Raw genomic sequence first — 23372 nt, 5'->3', positions numbered from 1 at the left:
CTCACACAAGTGATAATTTAATCTCTTTGTCTAAAACTAAGACAAATGTTTATGGATAAAATATTATCTTTATTAGTTTACACTTAGAAGTTTAAAATTACCTCCCCTATTTGTAAACATTCAATCACAAATAGAAATGACAATTCTTTGTGATTCAATTCAAAATTGAATTTCATACTAATAATTATGTATAACTTGAGAACATTTCTTACATATTACAAACTAGTAATAATAAATAAATTATTAAACATTATGGAATTTATTTGCCATAATATACATTTTATGCTTAAGGCATAAAATACATTATCATACCACTTGATAATTCACATGTCTTAAAGGACACAATTTTATAAGTAAATACTTATAAATAGTAATCACTTTATTAGTTTTAAAACAAATCAACTTGTCACATATAATTTATGAATAAATTATATACCATCCATTTACTTATATGGATCAAATAAACATGCCAAAAATATTATTACAAACTAGTAATAATAATTTGATTATAAACATTATGGAATTTTAATCACCATAAAACATAATTTGCAAAATCTATGCAAATTAATTTATTCTTTTATATAGATTAACATTTATTTCATAACTATTTTCATAAGTAATGATAAAAACAACCACTTACTTATAATTTCAACATTGTTGAATTATACATAATAATTTAAATGTAATTATTACTCCCTCCTATTTAGCTTATGTGTCCCATTTCCTTTTATGGTCAAGTCACCTTAATTGTCCCATTTCTATTTTTGGTATGCATTTTTGACTTTTATGCCCTTAGTAGTTTTATCCTATTTTTAATTATACCCTCCATTACCCATACTAATTTTCCTCCCTTTTAATTAATCAACATATCTAAATCCTAATTAACATACCCACCCATTTAAACACTCCCTCCCTTTTTAACCCTAAAACCCTACCTATCCCCATTCTCCTTGCCGTTTTCATATTGTACTCATTTAAGAACCCTAATTCTGGGTTGAAGCTTCACCTGCTTCCTTAAGTTCTTTCGTGTTGTTCTCTGATAACCGTAATTCTGGGTTGAAGCTTCACCTTCTTCCTTAATTTCTTTCGTGTTGTTCTCTGATAACCCTAATTCTGGGTTGAAGCTTCACCGTCTTCCTTAATTTCTTTCGTGTTGTTCTCTGATAACCCTAAATCTGGGTTGAAGCTTCACCGTCTTCCTTAATTTCTTTCGTGTTGTTCTCTGATAACCCTAGATCTGGGTTGAAGCTTCACCTTATTCCTTAATTTCTTTCATGTTGTTCTCATGGCAAACTCCAGTTCGCCTTTTAAATCCCCCCTGAAGAACCCTAACTCGACAATCAATTCACCCATGAAAAACCCTAACTTGTGTACTTCTTTACTTCTGAGAATCCCCAAATCTCCTTACAAATCGCCTTCTAAGATAGAGTTTAAGGGGTTCGATGATGGAAACCCTAGATTTGGACTGAAATCGTTTGAGGAAGAGTCTTTTGATTATTATGATGACTCAACTTCTGTTAAGACTGATCCTAAGTGGGGAAGAGAACTTGACTCTGAAGGTGAACCCATTTACACACTTGAGCCTGATATGTATCCTGATCGTGACTATTCTTCCATTGATGCTATTTTTTCGAATACTGATTGTGAAGAAGAAGATTGGCTTGATAAGCTTGGTCCTTTCTCAAGTGAGTTTCTGTTCCTGTTGGTGCATGTTGATTTCGACTGATGATGATTTTTAATTTAAACGTTTTTGTACGCATTTTATTTCATTGCTCTGTGATCTGTAAGTGAGAGCATTTTTTAGCCACCATAAAATCGAACAAAGGGGGTTTGGATTGTTTTCCAACGTTTTATGCACAAAGATGTTCGATTTTCCACTCAATGATTTCAAAAAAAGAAAATAAGTATACCTGAGAGTACTAAAACAACCAATTTTTTCATTGATGTATATTTGAATATAAATGTTTCATTGAAAACAACATAAAGTTTTTGTTGTTTGCATCTGAAACATCCCATGTTAAAGATCCCAAAAATATGTCCAAAGTCAAAAGGAATTTACATTTGAAACATGTTGCTGTGTTGGTTAAGGTTGTGTTGGCTATTGTTCTGTGCTGTTTGCTTTACTGTGTATATTAAATCCATCTTTCATTGCCTCTTCTAAAAATTCTCTGTCATTATGTGTTATATGTGGTTTGGCATTGTCTTGTTGAATGTAAATATGCTTTGACAATCCTTCAGGCCATTTTGCTCTTATGGTTAGCAGCACATTAGTGATAAGCATTGCTCTAATATGCTCTTTCGTGATTGATTGTATTGGTTTTGTTTCCAACTCTCCCCTTTTCCTGTTCTTGGAGCTTCTTTTTGTTGGGTCTTGTAAATGGCCAAATGCCTATCTTACCATCAAAAAAAACATCACCATCAGTTGTAAATATTGGCTTTGCAACAACACACATAAACATGATTTTTGGAATGAACCTCTTTGATTGACACTCTCTATGTGGTTCTACTTCACCCGGAGCTAGATAATAACTCAGTGTCTCTCAGATTAGATAGAAGTGTTTTTCATCTATGTGAACAGCGTTAGTATATGGCTTAAACTTGAATGCATCATTTTGTTCATCATATTCACATTTAGATAATGCAAAGCTTAACCTGTGTAACTTGTTGTGCCTAGCACTGGTTTGCCCTTCTTATTTAATGCAGATAACAGCTTTTGCATTATTTGTGTTCTTTGTTGTGTACTTAAGTTTTTTGAAGGAGCCATTTTTTTAGATGAATGTGTAATAAATGACCATTGTCATTGTCTATTTATTGTTTCTGTTTTTTCATGTAATGATTGAATTTTTTTGCTGTTTTACAATTCATTTTTGGCGCCTAATACCCATTAATCTCAATTTATGCCCCTCCTAGTTTGATTGTTGTGTGCTTTGTAATTTTGGTTGAATTAATGGCGCCAGACACCAATTTTCTTTTCTTGCACTGGCGGCAGTTTCTGATTTCCTTACTTTTGGACATTTTAATTTGGGGTTACAAATAAATTTGGGTAATGTGATGATTTTTTTCAATTTGAAAATTTGGTTGTTTATAATTTGGTGGCTATTTAAGAAATTATTAATGCGTCATTTTTGGTAATTTGGAAAATCTGAATTCAATGATCGCAAAAAAATTCGCACTCACATGATCAGTAACGACTGCAACTACACCGAAGCTGTTGAAGAATTGAGAAGGCTATCTGAGATACCGTAACTGATATATTTAATTTTCTTTAGTACTCTTGAGAAATTTATGTAATTTCCAAAAATTAGTGTAAACGTAGGACTTAATTATGTAATTCCGGACTTAATTATGTAATTCCGGACTTAATTAGATGATCGATGTAATTTTGGCCTTGTACTGAAAAAAATTTCAGACTTTTGGTGCCAAAAAAATCAGCTTTTAAATTGGGCTAGAAAGTGCCTGAAATTGGTGGGAATCATTACTTCCTTAATCCTTACAATTAAAAACCCATAATACCACTCTCTTTCTTACCCTTAGGGTTCCATTTTGACTTTCCTTAAAATCCGTAAAAAGTCAAATGGGACTCCTATGTTGAATAGGAGGGAGTATAATAATGGTCCAACCATATTAAATTTAGATTTAATATGTTTCATATACACAAATATGTATATCCATATGATATAAAAATTCTACCCCTTAATCTTTGTTATAATATAACTAGATTGACTTGGGTAATTACATAACTCATTTGAGTATTTCAATATAAATCATTACCCCTTTTATTTTCTATAAAGAACTTGGGTAATAATAAAAAATATGTCACTTTAATTTTGTCTCATCATGAGATACTTGACAAAAGTCAATAAATTTATCATTTACTTATAAGTAGTTATTTACAAATAACTACCATAACTAACCACAAAAATGGTTAATCAATAAAATTGACACTTTATTTCATAATTAATAATAAAATAAATACAAATCAACAAACTGAGATTAATCGAAAGTATGCTAAACAAAATTATCATACCTTTGGTTTTGATGTTGTTTTCCATGATACTTCTTCTTACTAAAGATACCCATGAAAATAAATATTTCATTTGCCACCATCAGAACTTCATGCCGAAATAATTGTCCAACTTGATGAAAGTTTTTAACGAGATCCTTAACGCTTGCCATCTTTGAAAAAATATCACAATAGATTATTGGAAATATAATGTAAATACAAATAAACAAACCGATTTGTACTTCCCTTGTGTGGATGGTAATGGAACTTCTTACTTTGTAAATCATCAAATGGACACCATGAAGATAAGGTTGCGACAATCAGAGAAGTCGCTCGAAAACTTGATATGAGTAGAAGGCTTTCATAATGAAAATTTAATTTAATAATAAGAGTTGTCTGGTTTGTTATTTGTATTGCCTTTTATACATGAAATTTTGTCCTTATTTAAATATTATGATCGATTATCCTTAAAAACTAAAAATACTAAAAGCCCGGATTTTAGAATATAAATTTAAGCCTTATAGTTTGATAAAATTCTTTACATATTTTATCACAATTAAAGTAATAGTTGTTGCTTTCTTAATTAGGTGAAATATAACAGTAATAAAATGCAGAATTTTAAAAACATGCCTTAATTACTCAAATCAAAATACTTTAAAATATGCAAGGTAGATATTAATCTATATTCAATCTTAAGTATGACATTTAAATTAAAATTTGAAATTTACTCAAATAATTGAAAAATTCATGCTAAAAATAGGGAGGATTATTAAAATGATGATTTTATTCCTATACCATAAATACTCCAAATTAAAATTTAGAGATAATTATTCTTTTATTAGTGCATTCTTAATCCTCTACAGCTTAATATAATTCTTTTCGTATTTTATCACAATTAAAGTAATAATTGTTACCTTCTTATTAAGTTACATATAACTATAACTAAAGGCGAAATTTTTAAAACATGCCTTAATTACTCAAAATCAAAATATTTCAAAATATGCAATATGTAAATATGGGGTAGATATTAATCTATATATATTCAGCCTTAAGTATGACATTAAAATTAAAATTTAAAATTTACTCAAATAATTGAAAATTTCTTGCTGAAAATATAGGGAGGAATAAAATGATGTTTTTATTTCTATACCATAAATACTCCAAATTAAAATAAATGAGATAATTATTCCTTAATTAGTGCATTCTTATGAGAAAATATGCAAATACGTTTTTTAATATTAATAATTAATAATCATGCAAAGAAAAATTACCAAAATAATTAAATTACTATGTATATGAAAATTTAAAAATTCCCGTGCATTGTTAGAATAACTACAGTAACGTTATGAAGGTAAAGTCATAAGTGCCTCTAATAAATCCCAAATTCTTTCCATAAAATAAAACTCAACTCTTGAAAAATTAATTATAGTAACATTTCCGTTAAGTTTAATTTTTGTTAAGTCGGGCTTACATTTGGGATTTATTATGGGCATTTATGACTTTTACCAAAACTTAATGAAAATTAAACGTTTTTATCCCCATAATGTTACTGTAATTAATTTTCCAAGAGTTGAGTACTATTTTATGAAAAAGATTTTAAGAATTGCTACAATTCGCCTTTTGTATAGTTAGTGCATATACCATATAAAATATTCTTAAAATTAATTAACTTACCAAAATTTAGAGCATATCCCAAGTTGCCTTCTTCTAGTTATTCGTTCAACCAACAAAAACATAAATATATACTTGCATAAAAAAACAATAAACTGTTTTTGTACCTACAAATCCAGTGATCAATTTTCAAAGAAAGTAGGTTATTAACCTATATATAAAAACTAACAGTCTAAAATCAGTTTTTAGTAAACATAAATTATAATTCCCTCATCGACTCAACCTATGATGATTTTCATCACCAAAAACAACTCCCCTGATCATAATTCCCCCATCATCATCAAAAGATTTCCCATTATGATCATCCTTATTAAGCTTAGAATTACTATTTTTACTATTACTATTAACCCTAAAAGCATTTCTTAATCCCCTAATCAATTTCCGCCCAAAATTCTTCTTCCCAATTACTTTACAATTATTTTTCTCACCATTATTTTCAATGCAAGAAGAATTCCCAATTCTCATATCACAAAACTCATCACTACTCTTCCCACCATTACCACTACCACTCCCTCCGAACCTTAAAAAACTCGACGAAATCGAACCTCTCTCACCCCTCTCCACCTTATTAGTAGCACTTCCATTAAAACGACAGCTTGAAGACCTCCTTTGATCATCCAATAGAATGCTCGGTCCCCTTTTCATGTCCCTTTCTGATTCCAAAAGAAGCTTCTTCATCCCACAAAATTCTTTCTCTAGGGTTTTGATTCTAGAACAGGTGGTGTCAATTGCGGCTCGCAGTTCCGTCACCTGCCCGAGTGCTGCGTCCCTCTGAAGGATGACTCCTAGTGTGGACGCAGCAGGGGAGTCGTACTGAGAGTGGCGGTGCTGGTGGTGTGCGGGAGTGCCGACGGTGTTGAGAACAGAGAAAAGAGAGCGGTGAGTATTGAGCTGCTCAATTAACATGGCTTGGACTATGAAACGCAGAGGCATACGTGGGTTTTGTACGGCATGCATTAAAAGAGCGGGAGACAGAATGCTGCAGTCTATGCAGCTTGTGATTTGGGTTTTCTGGTCTTCTGACATCTTGCCATTGTATACCTGTGAAAAGTACAGTACATTTCAATTATTTTGTTTGTATTTCATCAAAATGTGCATGTGTAATTCTATAAAGGAATGCAGCTTAGCTTGGGATCATGTTAGTAATACTAATTCTTTATAAAAATAAGAGTATACTTTTGCTCCTAATTTCCTTTTGATTAGGCTTAAAAGATGAGCCAACCTACTAATCCGATTTAAATCTAATCTGAATAAGTGTTTTGGGTTGAAATTTTTGATCGAATTAATTAAATTGGGTCAATCCGACCTGATTTGTTTATTAAATAGATTAGGTTCAAGTCACAATTTTAAATATGAAACAAACATGTAAAACTCATTTAATTGACGAGTTAATTCCGAGTTAAATCAATAAGTATAATCTAAACTTAGTTCATTTAATATTTTCTTATTCTTATTTTTCATGGTAAATATAAAATAAACAACAAAAAATAAAAAGATTAAAATTAAGGCCTAAAAAATTAGACGTAATCAATGTTAAAAACCTTAAAATGAAAACAAAAAACTCTAATCGGATTAAGTGGGTTGAAATCAAGTCGACTTGATCTGTTGGTCAGAGTTGTAATTTTCGACTCAATTAACTAAACGAGTTAGGTTTGGATCAAGAGATTTTTGACCTGTTTATATATAATCCCATTCTGAATCCAACCCAATCTAATCCGTTTGACATGCCTACGATTAATAATAATCTTTGTGTGAAGGTATAATGGTATGTTGTCACAATTTGCTATAAGTACGTACCAAAGCCCAAAGGTTTGGATCTATTAATTAATTAATTTGTAAATTGGTTTTGGATATAAAGAGACATTATATTTCAATTGTACAGATGGGATGCATGAGACATTAAATGCTTAAATACACGTTGATATGAGAACTGGATTTTATTTTTAAAAGACAAAAAGTAGCAATTGGGTGCAAATAAAAATAAATAAATTATAAAATATAGTAAATTCAAAAACAGAGAGGTGGGTATATATCTTCAAGTATTTGATGCATAATAAATATTAGATCAGCAATTTTGAATTTTGAAATGATTTTGCAAATGTAAGGCCCGGTCATCACATCCCAAAATCTTTTCACATTTAAGAGAAAACAAAAGAGAGAAAACCGAAGAATGATGTTATATTTCTTTTAGTTATGGTCAATTTGAAATTTATTATTGACAAATGACAAAATAAAGAGAATATATTTCATGTTCAATTGTTCACAACTCACATGAACTGATTAGTTTATTAGAAGCCATATCAATAATAACAATATTCCAATAATATGAATTACCTAATTAACTATAACATTTTGTAAGTTAATTAGTACTCCTAGTGTTTTTCAAATAATTATTATGAGATAATTCCATAAACTATTATTCCTATGTCTCATATAATATTGAAGGCATACATACCATAAGTTAACTAGATGTTTTATGATATTTTTCACCAATTTTCTCAATTAATCGAAGTTTCTAATTAAAATTGAATTCCATACGAAAATGTAAAAATTGTGAAAATTGGTTTCTATGAAAATTATATCAATTATATATAATATTTTTTTAGAAGAGTTATTTTGCAAGGATAAAGTGCAAGCAACTTGAAAAATAAAATTAATCATTAGTTATTTTTAAATATTTTAAACAATTTGATGTATTTCAATTGTTTATATAAATAGAGATTTTCTAAGATTAAGATGTGTTATGAATTATGATTAGTACAAGAATGATTAACTGAAAATAATAAAGATCAAATTTTATGGTTCATTAACAAATACTACATGTTAGGCATTAGCTAGCCTCCGGACGTATATGAAGTGGGTATGCGAAATATAGCTCATAATTATCACGAAAGACAAGCTATTAAGAAAAAAAGATGTAAAAGGAAGATAGATTACTTGTGTTTAGAAGCAAGATCAAAAATTGGTTTAATACTATAACATAGCTAGTTATACAATTAGCTTAGTAGGGTTGTTTAAGATTTCCAATCAATTAAGAGTCTATATTCATATATTTTTTTTATATATAGCAACTTACTGTGTGATCATTGTTAGTTGAGACAACCTCAAAGAAGAAATTTATATTTTAATTGTAGGTATTAAATGAATTATATTTAGCCTATATATGCTGCATACACGTCTCTTAATGAAACTATTTTTTATAAGTATATAACAATTTGTGTTTTATATTAATTGTATTCCTCGTAAAAAGAAATAATTGTGTTAACATTAAACTATTTAAGGAAAAATCATCAAAAATAATTCAATTTTTTCTTTATTTTTCTACAATAATTTCACCTTTTGATTAACCATGAATAATCCCAATATTAGGGGTATTTGCCTAGAGTAAACACTGATAACCAGATAACTTGCTATAGTAACTAATTTACCAAAAAAATAAACTGAAATTAATGTAAAATTAGAGAAAAATTTTACTAAAAATATTTTAACATTTTTTTGACATTTAATTATAATTTTTTTTAAAAAAAACTTGCTATTGCTAGTCATTCAATTAACAAGTTTATCTTAGACTCAATATATGAAATTATTCTAGAAAAATTGTGAAAAAGTTGAGTTATTCTAAATAAATTTTTTTAATTGTTTATAAAAGTAATAATTTTCAAATTCAATTTTCTTTAAAATGTAAACTTAACCTGGGGATACTTACCAGAAAATAAAGATCCACAACCCTGTACAAGAGATCATGACTTGTTGCATATCTCCTCTGCATTGACTCAGCAATAACTCTAAAATATTCAGGTGAAACCGTCTTTAATCCGTCAGCACAACTAACGGCTCCGTCACCTTCACCATCATGCAACAATGCTTCAATACACCTACTCGCTAGAGACGCCGTTTGCTCCGCTTCAGGTAGCAAAGCCAAACACGAATGGAAAACGTTATTTGTCAACGTCTTGTAAACGAGAACAACTTCACGGAAGTAAGACTCCGTTAACTCAAGGAGACTTTCTTGATCGTTATGTGCATTCATCTCAAGAAGTTGAGCTGCCATGCTAAGGGCCACAATGTTGAACTGCGTTATAACGGCGTTATTGTTGTAGCAAAAATCGGCTACTTGCTTGAAGGTGTTTGCCGCTATTTTAAACGTAGGGGAGAGTGTGAATTCTGAGACTCTTGTTAATTGGCGCTTAAAATAACCGCTTTTTGAATTTAGAACTTCCTATCAAATCATTAGAACAAATAATTTAGTAGAACTGTAAAAGCATAAGTTAAAATGATTTTTCTTGTGCATTTGCAGTGTTTACCATACGTGACCCAATTAGTTGTTTATTCTATATGCAGTAAATTTTTCAGAAAAATATTTATTAAAAGCAAACGATAATTATTATCCATAAAACAAAAGAATACATAGGGTGGATTGGAGGGATTGTTATTGTAAAGTACAAATAATTACACTTTTTCCTGACCCTTCATTGTCTATGTAATGAAATCTATATGTATTTCATTGATTTAATAATAGAAGGATAAAATTTTAACAATTAAGGGTTACTTGGATTGAGTATAAATATTTAAAGGGATAAAAAAGTCAAATTAGTGAAATAAAAGTAAGTAGAGGTGCAAATAAAGTAATTGAAATACTTATGAAAGATGTAGAATGAAAGTAAAGTAAAAAAGATGAATAAAAAAGGATCATAATTTCCTTCATTTGGAGTAAAATATTCCCCCACCCTCCCTTGGGTTAAATTTATACCTTCAATATGTGAAAAATAATTGTTGTTTTATCTATTTTCATTACTTTATAATCAATTCTTTCACCTTTCTAACAATCAAATTCTTTTAAACTTCTATCTAATTAACTTTATTTTCCTACTTTGACTTTTATTTACCCCTTAAATATTTACACTTAATCCAAACGACCCCTTAAAAAGTACATAAGTTTCAGGTAAAAGTCTTGTATAAATTTAATTTATATTATTTTATAAGTGTGCATGATATTTTTTAATAATTTATACTTAATTGTATATTTACTATTTTAATAGATTTTATTTATACTAAAATAGTATAATCAAGTACTTAAAAAACTTTATCTCAAAAAAATGTGGTCAAAGTATAACAAATTGCATGTAGTATTAACTTTCGTGTACCACTAACATTTTACTTTCATCCATTTTACCGTAAAACTTTTTAGGCAATATTTTCAAAAAGAATTCCATTAGCTTGAACGTGAATTTTCCCTGGAAAAGAAATTTTTGTTTTAGGAAATTATGACGTGGCTTTTCACTAAATTTGGTAATAATACAATATATTATAATAACTTTTAGGAGTATTATTTAATTTGGTAATAATACAATATATTATAATAACTTTTAGGAGTATTATTTAATTATATTTTTTGAATGCAAATTCATAACTAGCCCTTGGGATTACATAAATTCAAATATATATGACCAATTTGTAAATGATAATTGGAATTATAGCATTGTTAAGGTGTGAATTTGATTCAATTGGTAACAAATTTCTTCAAAACGTATTTGGAAAATTTTAATTAGCACTATGAATAATTATTGTATTGTGAAGATTCTGTATACAAACAAACAAGTACTCTGTACTCAATATAAATATTGATTCATTCAGGAAAGACAAATTTGATTCATTTGGTAACACCTTTCTTCTATGCTAACAAATCATAACAACTTTGGAAATAAGCTCAGTTTCTATACCAAGCTTTTTGTATTGTCAACGTCATTTTTTCTGGGTGTTTGTTTTCTATGATATTGTCACTAAAAAAAAACTTATATAATTAACATAATTTTTTAATAGATCAATTTAAAATTGTAAATAATTACTTTAAAACAATAAATATATGTAAATCAGTCCAATAAAGATCACCGTGAAACCGTTTCATTTAAAAACTGTTGTTTTTCTTATTGTCTTATGTCTTGGCGGAGATGAAAACAAACCAAAAGATCAAAATATGGTTTATTTGAGAGGTTAAAATTCAAAAAAAAATTCTTAGAATTATTATCATTGAAAGGAAATTTCAACAAATAGTGAGGAGCCAATCCATGGCCGATCGTAACTATGCTTAGCTTGTTCCTTATTGTATTAAAGCCATTTTATTACAATAATTCGTAAATTAACTTAAATAATTATCAATTTCAGAAGATAAAAATTGTATTATCACAGTAATTAATTATTAATTATATCATAATAATTAAACAGAAAATGAATTAATAAGAAAAGGTAAACGTACGACCTTATGCAGGTAAAAACATACACCGCGTACTCGTATTTTAACGTCTGGTTTCCTCCCTGTAGCTTCAGTCCTTGTGATTAATAAAAACAGAAAATATCATTAACTAAAAACAAAAAACGGATCAAACTTTGAAAATATTTCAAAATTATTTCATCAAGAAAAGGAATACCAAGAATCAACACCAGATTGAAGAGGAGAAGCAGGGGAAGACAAAGGAAAAGACAGAGGAGAAGAGAGAGATTCTAATTCCTCTTCATCTTCATCTTCATCTTCGTCTTCGTCTTCGAAAATCGTTTCTGCAACTCCTAAATTATTATTATTCCAACTCACTTTCATTTTCTCTTCTCCTTCTCTTCCTAATAAAACAGACATTGAGAATATTTGGATTTTTTTGATTAAAAAAAATGTTGAATTGATGAACAGGGGATTGGGGAAGAAATTCAAAAGGGGCCGGGGAGGAAGGGTTGTTTTCTTTGATATAAGAAAACGCAGAAATGGGCCTTATAATAATTGAGTTGACAGTAAAAGAATGCAGAAGTTTTGGGTAACAGTGATAAATATTATGCCAGTTATATATAGAATTTGGCTATAAAAAATGGGGTATTTATTAGGTATTAGGTCTATATCCCCCACTGCACTGCTTGTCAAGACTCTTAAATGCCCAAAGAGCTTTCATTTGGTTAATACTAGTCCGTTAGAGAGATCAAGTTGGTTCGAGTACGGGTTTATTTGGGTTCGGATCATATATAAACAGATTAGAAATCTTTGACTCAAATCTAACACGTATAGTTGATTGAGATGAAAATCACAATTCTGATCTGAACTGCAACAGTTAATACAAAACTGATTTCGATCCACTTAATCCGTGCAATGTATGGAGTTGTTAATATTTCCTACATTTCATTATACTTACAACTAATATAAAGTATTATTTGTATAAAACTCGTGCAATTTACGAAGTTGTTAGTATAAAGATAAATATATACTACATACATTTTCATGATTTCTGTTGATATATTTTCAAAAATTACTAACCTGATAAACAGATTTTAAAAGGCAATATTGAGATTTTTATTTACCGCAATAAACACAATTTGCAAAAAATATTACCTATATAATTTAGAAAAAATCTTTTCCAATCAAAGATACTATATTAATTAAGCATATCATTTGCAAAAAGTTTTGAAAAAAGTTCACATTATAGTAATGATAGCATCATTCTAATAACTTTATTTAATTCAAAAACTTTTTAATGATGAATCATATCATTTATCAAATCAAAAATTATGTTTTTATATTTATTACATGAATAAAATTGAGTAATAAAATATATTTTTTTAATAAACTACAATTTTTAGATGTAATTTAAAATAAGGATCCATATTAAAATTTAACATCTCATAATTTTAACTTATTTGGCAAATGATTATAAGACTCCATTTATTATTTTACAACAAAATTATTTAAATTGTATGGTTTTTCAATACAATACGTCATTTAAGTGTAAGCATTTTAAAACGGTAACATAAGAAAAGGAATTTAGATTTAAAAAGTGTGATTGTAGGAGAAGGAAGTATTATTTTTGGGGATTATAATACAAGAAATTTCTCTATTGTTTGGTGAGAAGAAATGCTAAAAACAAAATTAGTTTGGAGAGAGGATCATGGAAGAAGGTAAGACATTATTGTTAGACTTTGGAGATTGGTTTTGTTTTATCATAGAAAATGTTTTCCTAAAAGGTATTTTTTTATAAAAATGTTAGTAATGAGAGGTTGGATTGTTAAAGAAATTGTTTGAACTTATGAATTATGTGGAAAGAAAGCTATATAACCAACAATCATGTCAAACTATTATTTCAATTATCATAAGCACAATCATCATATCATTGTAATCATCATCATATTCAGTGTATTCCGTTTATAGAAATTATAATTAGGGTCTAAAATGAGAAAAAAGGCGGCAATTCAAACCCATAAAGAAGAGTGTGACCAAAGAGTCCTTTAACTCAAGAATAATCCACAAATAAATCTTCAACATATGACGGTTTCATTTTATGGAAATTATACAATTAATTTCTTTAATTTCCGCTTATATTTTATCTCTTTTATTACCATCCATCCGTACATATTTTATCTCTTTTATTACCATAAACACAATTACGCAAACAAACTCATAAGGGCTACGAATTATGTAATGATGGGCTCATATCATCATCATTATAACTTAATTTAAGAAAAACCGCAATTAATGTAGTATGTCAATATGTCTTTAAAAACTTTTACGGATAAAAAATTACTTATGTATCAGACGTAACATAATGATGGGTAAACTTTGATGATTTGTGAGACATATTGATATATATGATCTCAATTAAGAAATATTTTATATTATGGCAATTACTTGTTTTTCCAAGTTAAATAACCTCATTTGCTTTTCATATGGAAACTCATGAGTCTACTGTAGACATTTTTAGGAACAAGTTAAGTCTAATTCGTTTTTATTATTTTTTTCAAATACTCCCTTCGTCCTGTATGGATTGCATCAAAGAGAAAAATAATAATTTTTAAGAAAAAAGTGGATAATAGTGATAAATGAAGAGAGAGAATGAATTGTATAGATGAAATTAAAAGAGAATTAAAATGTAAGGATGGGATTGAAAATAAGTGATGGGCCATTGTCTAAAAATAAAAATGATGCAAATTAAGGGGGACGAACCGAAATAACAAATATTGCAAATTTAATGGAACGCAGAGAGTACTTATTAATGACCAGAATCCATCTTCTATTGAAAGAGCTCATATCTATTATTTTGCCTAAGGCCTACAAAATGTAAGAAACACTAACTTAGAGCTCGGATATAGTGGATGGTTGAGTGGTATAAAAGTGTTGTCTCTAACCTTTGTCGCAAGAGGTCTAGGGTGCAACTCTTAGCTCTTGTGTTTGTTTGTAGCATTGGGAAGTTTTACACTTGAGAAAAATTGGTGCCAGAAGTGAGGTTAGATAATGGGTTTCAAGGGTGGGCTTGTGAGGTGAGCTTGATTTTATAGAATATTAAACGTTGACCAGAATGCTATCAATCTGGTTGGTTGCGATTGCCAACCAGACTGGTTGTAGTAACATGGTCGCCATTTGCTACCATTTGGCTAATACCATGCTTGGTCGCCAATAATGGTGATAAGATGGCTACCATTTCATCATGATGCAATTTGTGGTTTTTTTGTAATGATAGTAAAATGTGTTAGACAAATAAAGTTCTTTTTAGTAAAAAAAACTCAAAATAGAACGATTTTTAATAACAAAAACATTGTTTAATTTTCATTCGAGGAATTTGAAATAAACAAATAAAAATAAATGAAGTAATTATTTAGAAAACAGTTAATTTTCCATTTGCATCTAATAAAATCAATGTAATTTGAATAAAAAAAATATTATTGTTGAATGTTGAACTTTAAAAAATCCTTAGCCACAAAAAGATATGGACTTTGTTAAGTTTACTCAAAAAGATATAGTATAGTTGACTAAAAGCTAAATTAAAAGGTTATGATATTCTATAAATAATCAAATAATTAAAATACCTTTCGATCTATTAATATTAGATTTAAGAATAATAAAATGACCCTTAAAACTATATTGTCATGTCTTTTAAAAAGTGTAACAAGAGGAACAAGCCAACGTACAATAAGAAAACGACATAACAAATTTTTTTGGTATTTTGTATATTTTGGTTGAAGGAAGGTAAAGGGTGGCTCTCAAACGTCATAATATACGGGCTACTTAATTTTTGTGGGGTGTGAGAATAATAATAAGATATGGTTAGTTACAGGCATCTTAATCAATGTTTATTATTTATAATCTTGATTGAATATGGATAATTAGGTACAATTAATTTATTAGTGAATAATTGCGAATTACACCCTTAAAATTTTGCACTTTTGCGAATTATAGCTTTAATGTTTATTTTTTGCGAACTACAGCCATCAAAGTATCAAAGTTTATACGTTCACGCCAAAAACGCAAAACTCCGACCACTTAACTTAAAATTACGACCACCAAAATGGTCGAAATTCTGTGTTTTGGCCTGAACCTGTAAACTTTAATACTTTGGTGGCTGTAATTCGCAAAAAATAAACATGAGGCTGTAATTCAAAAAAAAAAAACTAAATTTTAAGGTTGTAATTTGCAAATTATTCTTAATTTATAGTTTTTAGACTTTGTTTTGATATAATAGATTATAATTTCCAATATATTTGTTATGGGGTCAAATAAATAAACCCGTAATTTATTTAGTCAAACCCTAACCACCCAACTCGGTCCAATAACTTCTTAAAATAACTACCCATTACTCACCATAATCTACCACTCACCCATCATCCCCATGATTCCCACATTTATTCACCATTTAACCTCCATTCTACCATTATAAATACATGTCGCGTACATCATTTGCACCGAACTAAGCTTTTATATTGCTATCGTTACAGCACAATAATATTCACCCTCCTACGTACAATCTATACTGAACCAAATATTCCTTCAATTGATCTGAACTCATCCTACAATCCGTTAATCTTGTATTCATTCATTATCATATATTCATTACTTTCTGTCTCCCGATCTGACTTGAGCGTCGGAGGGGTTTTCCGGGAAATCACCCCCCGGACAAGGCTAACGTTATATTGCAGGATTTGAGGTCTCATCAGCGGAAGGATCATAAACATTTTCAGTATACTGACAGTTATCCCCGACCACACCTTTTATCCAGGTATTTAAATGTCTTTTGTACTTCCTCGTTTCATGACTGAAACAGTTTGGCGCCGTCTGTGGGGATTTCAAACATAAAAGTCATGTCTACCCTGAGAAAAATAGGATCAACTTACGAGTTCATATGTAGTAGAATCAAATGTAGCTGTCGGAACGGATAAATGATTAAAAGCTAACAGAAGGAAGCAAAATTAAATATCTACTGGTCATGAATAATGTATGTAGCCCCAAAGAGTTAACATGTTGGAATTAATTGCTTAAAATAATTCCTTTGATTTTTGCGGGGAAGATTACAATATTTAAGATTACTGTTGGTTTCATGACGAGTCACCACAACCTTCTTCATCAATGGCATTTTCTTCTGAAACTATCTGAATTTTTAGTCATGGGGAGAGAAACATAAAGTCGTGGCTTTTCCCAAATGACTTACAAAAAAATCGCAACCACCATATTAGTTATAATGCCTTAATAATTGGTGTGATGCGCCGTCAGTATGCTCTCAAGTTCAATGGCCAAAGTTTGTGGGTTAATGTATGTCTTTTATATGATGATTGATGAATCATGATATTTAAGTCTTAAGAATTTTTATAATTTCACAAGCTGCTACTCCTAGTTATTTCTATTGGTCAAAGGATCATAATTTCCATTGGTTTTTCCGCCAAACCTCATATGTTTATCAATACTTATGCGCTTTCTCCGCAGGTATGAAAGCTTATTTAATTTCTTTTAAATAAAGTTAGTTGGTATAATTCTTGTGTTGCGGTTAGGATGAAGGTTAATAATAAGTTATTTTCATTACGGTAAAATTGGTTATTATTTTGGACCAAGCTTATTAATTAGAATCACTTATGAGGTATTGGTCCTCTTATGATTTGGGCGGTCATTTATACTTTATGTTATCTGTAACTCGTATTAATCATATCAAGTACAAATTAATACCTTGATAACTTATTAGTCGCCCTCAAGTTGAAAATTGAGGGTCAAATCATTAAGTATTTATTTTTGACCATTCTTCAAGTGGTTTCGGTATAAAAAAATCATCCTTAATATGAATACATTTCTTCACCATCAATGAACATGAATCATCAAATGTTGAGTTCAGTTTGATGCACCTTCTAAAGGGTTATTAGATCCGTAGAACGTTTCCAAACCAACTTCAATCGACTAAAAATTTCATTCCTAATGTTGAAGTTTGGTTTGATGCACATTCTAAAGGATTAGATGACCCATAGAACGTTTCCAAACTAGCTTAAACTAAGTGGTTTCGGTCTAAAGGACCATCATCTTATCTTTACTGTGCCGTATGTGGATATTTCCTGAATTTTTCTCGGCACCCATTATTTTTGGGGATTCGAAAATTATTTGTTAATGATGAAGATTTGATTTGAAGATCATTTTGATATGAGGAAAAGAAGGTTTCCACTCGTGTGTGACCGTCTAATTATGTGATATATTATATCCAGCTCTATAATTTCACCATTTTTTGTCAACTCCAGCTATGTGACCGTCTAATTAATAAGCTATATATCATAAGCGATTCGGATGCGATGAGTCATTCTGTACCATCGAATAGCCGGATTCTCTTGTCTAAGGTTATTATACAAGTTTTGTCTTTTGCCGTATCATCAATTTGTCCGAAATATTAAAAACTCGGACCCCCCCCCCCAAGGGCCTCCAATAATTTGGCAAAATTGTCTAAGTATTGAAAGTAGCCGAGTTATGCTACATCCGAATCATCGAAGACCCGGTTGAGTAATTGTCATGACGTATTATCATAAAGTCGGACCCAAATTTGGTTTGATGCACCTTCTAAAGGATTATTAGATCCATAGAACGTTTCCAAACCAACTTCAACTGACCAAAAAATTCAGTCTCATTGTTGAAGTTCGGTTTGATGCACTATCTAAAGGATTAGATGACCCGTAGAACGTTTCCGAACTAGCTTCAGCTACGTGATTTCAATCTGAAAAAATTACTCCAAATATTGCCCAATTCAAGGTATTGGTTGGATTTGGGTACGATCTGACAGTGGTTCAAACTATATTAATCAGATCCCCGGAAAACTACCTATATTGATTGTAATGGCTGGATCCGGGTATGATCTGACAGTGGTTCGAACCATCCACCCGTGAGAAAACAATCTCAGGTAACTTGATACATAAAGCAAAATCATCACCATGGCCTTTTTATGAAATGCTACATAAACGATGTAAATCTTTGATTAGTATTGCCAAGTGAAGAATATATTATATTAATCTGATGATGATCATACGGTTACTCTTGCTTTTATTTATCAACATATATCGGGTGTTTTATATTTGTTATATTCATAGGTCAACATGAAAAGTGATGAAGTATGATATTGACACATTGGAAGAATATTATATTATTTCTGCATGGGAATTCAATACTTCACCATTATTATTCTTAATATATTGGGTCTTACTTATATGTGGTTTTCAATGATGAGTGTATAAAGTCATCTGAGCTTTCACCTAGTTTGAAAGTCATATTATTATTGAAGTTCCAACACGTGGGCGTTATTTGTCACATTATGGAATCATCTGAGCTTTCAACTAGTTTGAAGTCATATTATTATTAAAGTCCCAACATGTGGGCATTATTCGTCATATTATGGAATCATCTCAGCTTTCACCTAGTTTGAAAGCCATATTATTATTGAAGTCCCAAAATGATTGATTTTGGGCAATATTTTCAAAGTATTTATCTTAATTATCAAAATTTCACCTAGTTTGAAAGTGAAATCCTTGCGAGTGTCACCTAGCTTGGTAACTCGGACTCTTATTAAGCCCCAAAACGAGTGATTTTGGGCGTTATTTGTCAATGTATTCATAGCGAGTATCACCTAGCTTGATAACTCGATCACTTATTCAGCGGACCTATGTCCGATCAGTATATTCATCAATGTTTTCGAAGGATTCACCTAGTATGATTCCTTATCTAAGTCCCGGGTGATTGACGGCTGGGCAATGCAGACCTACGTCCGATCAAAATATTCTAGCGAGTATCACCTAGCTTGATAACTAGATCACTTATTCAGCGAACCTATGTCCGATCAGTATATTCATCAATGTTTTCGAAGGATTCACCTAGTATGATTCCTTATCTAAGTCCCGGGTGATTGACGGCTGGGCAATGCGGACCTACGTCCGATCCAAATATTCCTTAAATGCAGACTTATGTCTGATCCGAATATTCATCAATGCTTTCGAAGGATTCATCTAGTATGATTCCTTATCTAAGTCACAGGTGTTTGACTGCCAGGCCATATCATCATATCAAGCTCAAATGTCGAATCATCATATCAGGCTCAAATGCCGAATCATCATATCAGGCTCTAAAAGTCGAATCATCAAAAGTGGCCCAAAGGCCAAATATTTATAATTCATGGGGCTTCCACCATCATGGGCCCATCGAGGCAAAAATTCGAAGTTTACCTTATTCGGACCTTATTGCATGGTTTCTTTCGAATATTTATTTGATCTGCATCACAGGTATGATTTTTTCCGCATAAAGACTGATACCCTCGCTACATTAAATTCCCTCATCTATCACTCTTCAGCGTGGGGCTAATGTTATGGGGTCAAATAAATAAACCCGTAATTTATTTAGTCAAACCCTAACCACCCAACTCGGTCCAATAACTTCTTAAAATAACTACCCATTACTCACCATAATCTACCACTCACCCATCATCCCCATGATTCCCACATTTATTCACCATTTAACCTCCATTCTACCATTATAAATACATGTCGCGTACATCATTTGCACCGAACTAAGCTTTTATATTGCTATCGTTACAGCACAATAATATTCACCCTCCTACGTACAATCTATACTGAACCAAATATTCCTTCAATTGATCTGAACTCATCCTACAATCCGTTAATCTTGTATTCATTCATTATCATATATTCATTACTTTCTGTCTCCCGATCTGACTTGAGCGTCGGAGGGGTTTTCCGGGAAATCACCCCCCAAACAAGGCTAACGTTGTATTGCAGGATTTGAGGTCTCATCAGCGGAAGGATCATAAACATTTTCAGTATACTGACAGTTATCCCCGACCACACCTTTTATCCAGGTATTTAAATGTCTTTTGTACTTCCTCGTTTCATGACTGAAACAATATTGATTTCACTTTATTATGCATTAAAGCTACTAGTATATATTGTATTACTTTCCTACATAAATAGTATAAAATTTTAATTTTAATACTTTGACTTGAGTCAAATTACAGTTATCTTTATTCGGGAGGTAGTTTGGAATTTGAGATATCGTTTATAACAACTATTTGTTATCGAATGTAATTCTTCAATTAATAATTTTGACAATTAATCGTTAACAACTTTTCATATACTACTTACAACTAATAGTCAGTCCCACGTCTAAAAGTAACAACTCCTCCAACTTCTTTTGTCAAATAGGAATTAATGAAAAACTATATATATTAGTGTTAAATTATATAACATATTTTAAGGTCTTTATTAAAAGTTTAAATTTTTGGTTGAGTTAATTTTTTAATATGGTATCAAAGCTATTAAGAAACCAACTCATTAAAAAGCTTAAGCTGATGGTTGAGGCTTTATGATATATTATGTACTAGGATAGAAACGCGTGCAATGCACGAATTTTTAAATACGTTAATACTTTAATATAATTTTAGACTAATAAAAAATATTAAATTTTAGACTATTTATATTGTGGTTTATATTATTAAAGTGTTAATACATTTTTAAAAAGGAATAATTGCATTACCGAAAATCAGACAATGTTTTAAGTTGATTGATTTTTATTTTACTATATTTGGTAGGTGAGATAGTCTGATTGCATACAGACTAGTTACAATTGGCCACTTTTTTGCATAAATTTATTTGTTGCCAAATTGCCATTCAGTTCAATATTCTTGACATTTTTCCTAAAATTCAAAATTGTAATTATGGTAGTCTAACAATGTAAATGATTGATTTTAATGATCTATTAAATAAATTTTATATCATTTTAGTTTTAAAGAACAATTGCTGTAAAAAAAAAGGCAATTATGTACTTCCAGTAATTTCCTAAATTGCAGTATAATTGGAATATATGTAATTTATTATGTAGTGTAATTTTCTATATAGTACATCAAACATTAGTACATCATATATATTACACTGTAATTCCAATAATATATCAGACAATATGTAGTTTTCTAAAAAATACATCATATATTTCCTAGTGTAATTTTTAAACAGTACATTTATATATAATAGTGTAATTGGAATAATTGTAATTTATGGCATTCATCAATGTATGAATTTTTTCAAAAATGCAAATTTATAAATATGGTAAATTCAAAAAGAAATGTGAACACTAGTGGAAAAAAATGTATTTGCTGCTCAACATTTGCTGCGGTTTTAGTATATTCGCAGCAATAAATGGGAAAAAGATTTGGAAAAAAAAAAAATACTAATTGCTGCGGTTTTTGTTGATTGACCGCAGCAAATACCCCATTCTACCGTTAACAAATAGCAAAATTAAAAAAAAAGCATTTATTGCTGCGGTTGGCTAGGGCCCGCAGCAAATAACCTTAAATAACCGTTAAATTTCATCAAAATTAAAAAAAAAGCCTTAATTGCTGCGGTTGGCTAGGGCCCGCAGCAAATAACGAAAAGTAACCGTTCAAATTCAGCAAAAATTAAAAAAGAAAGCCTTATTTGCTGCGGTTGGCTTGTGACCGCAGCAATAAACCGCATAAAATGTACACTGCACGCTTCTTCAACTTCTCAAAATACAAGTATAGCAAATAAAGCCCGCCATTCTCTTTTCATTTCGTCATTCTCTTCTCACAAACCCATTGAAAATCCTCGACTCAAGCAATAAACGCACCATTTTCGCCATTCAACATTTCATTCTTCATCTTCATCTTCTTCTAAAAAACATAAAATCATTTCAAACCCACCATTATTGAAAAACACTCGAAAAAACTGAGTGATTGAGTGTTTCTTCAAACTTGTTCTTCATAAACTTCGAACACATAATCTTCACAAACGTTTGCTTGCTGTTTCGTGCATTTGCTTGTTCATCTGCGTGTGTGTGCATTCTTCAAAAGCGTTTGAAACCAAAGGCATTTGCTTGTTCATCTTCAAAACTCACGAATTAAGGTATTATTTCTCTTTTTTATATGACCGTTTGAAACCAAAATTTTGTTGGCTTGTTCATCTTCGAATTTTCATAAACCTACTTCGAATTTTGTTGCTGTTCTTGTTGCTGTTCATCGAATATAATTATGTTTCTGTTCATCTTCTTGTTGTTGCTGTTCTTGTAAAAAATGTTGTTACGTTGTTGTTCTTGTTGCTTATTCTTGTTGTAAAAAATCGAATATAATCTTGTTGTTCTTGTTGTTGTAAACTCAATCAAACAATCAATAAAACCATCAAATAAAAAAGGGCAGTCATGAAGAAGATGAAAAGAGAATTATAGTTATTTGCTTGAGTAATGAAATCTTGTTGTTCTTATTCTGATATAGAGAATTAAAGTAATGAAATCTTACATAAATGAAATAATTGTTTTGAATTGAAGTGAGTATCTAGTATTTTAATGATTGTATTTATTTGCTTGAGGGTTAGGGAAATAGGTGAAATTTTAATATGAAAATATTAATATTGCATTCTTATT

The 23372-nt window shown here is 30.2% G+C and overlaps 1 protein-coding gene across 1 annotated transcript; it reads right to left on the bottom strand.

Moving 5' to 3' along the window:
* Positions 1-5721: 5721 nt before the first annotated feature.
* On the bottom strand, positions 5722-12489 carry LOC130807703 (BTB/POZ domain-containing protein At3g49900). The gene is made up of 4 exons (XM_057673019.1): positions 12100-12489; positions 11931-12000; positions 9381-9893; positions 5722-6715 (listed from the first exon to the last, which is right to left on the bottom strand). The coding sequence occupies exons 1-4, from the start codon at positions 12300-12302 to the stop codon at positions 5885-5887; spliced, it is 1617 nt and encodes a 538-aa protein (XP_057529002.1). The 5' UTR covers positions 12303-12489; the 3' UTR covers positions 5722-5884.
* Between the last annotated feature and the right edge of the window lie 10883 nt (positions 12490-23372).

This window comes from Amaranthus tricolor, chromosome 3 (genome assembly GCF_026212465.1).
Source record: "Amaranthus tricolor cultivar Red isolate AtriRed21 chromosome 3, ASM2621246v1, whole genome shotgun sequence".
Classification (NCBI taxonomy): domain Eukaryota; kingdom Viridiplantae; phylum Streptophyta; class Magnoliopsida; order Caryophyllales; family Amaranthaceae; genus Amaranthus; species Amaranthus tricolor.
The sequence above is the reverse complement of the archived record's forward strand: the minus strand, read 5'-3'. Positions and strand labels throughout refer to the sequence as shown.

Bases quoted from the DNA above. Each gene is read 5' to 3' on its own strand.
- LOC130807703 (XM_057673019.1), bottom strand. From the start codon at position 12,302: ATGTCTGTTTTATTAGGAAGAGAAGGAGAAGAGAAAATGAAAGTGAGT. The intron at 12,001-12,099 runs GTATTCCTTTTC...ATTAATCACAAG, and splicing joins CAATCTGGTGTTGATTCTTG to GACTGAAGCTACAGGGAGGA. The intron at 9,894-11,930 runs GTCGTACGTTTA...ATGATTTGATAG, and splicing joins TATGTTTTTACCTGCATAAG to GAAGTTCTAAATTCAAAAAG.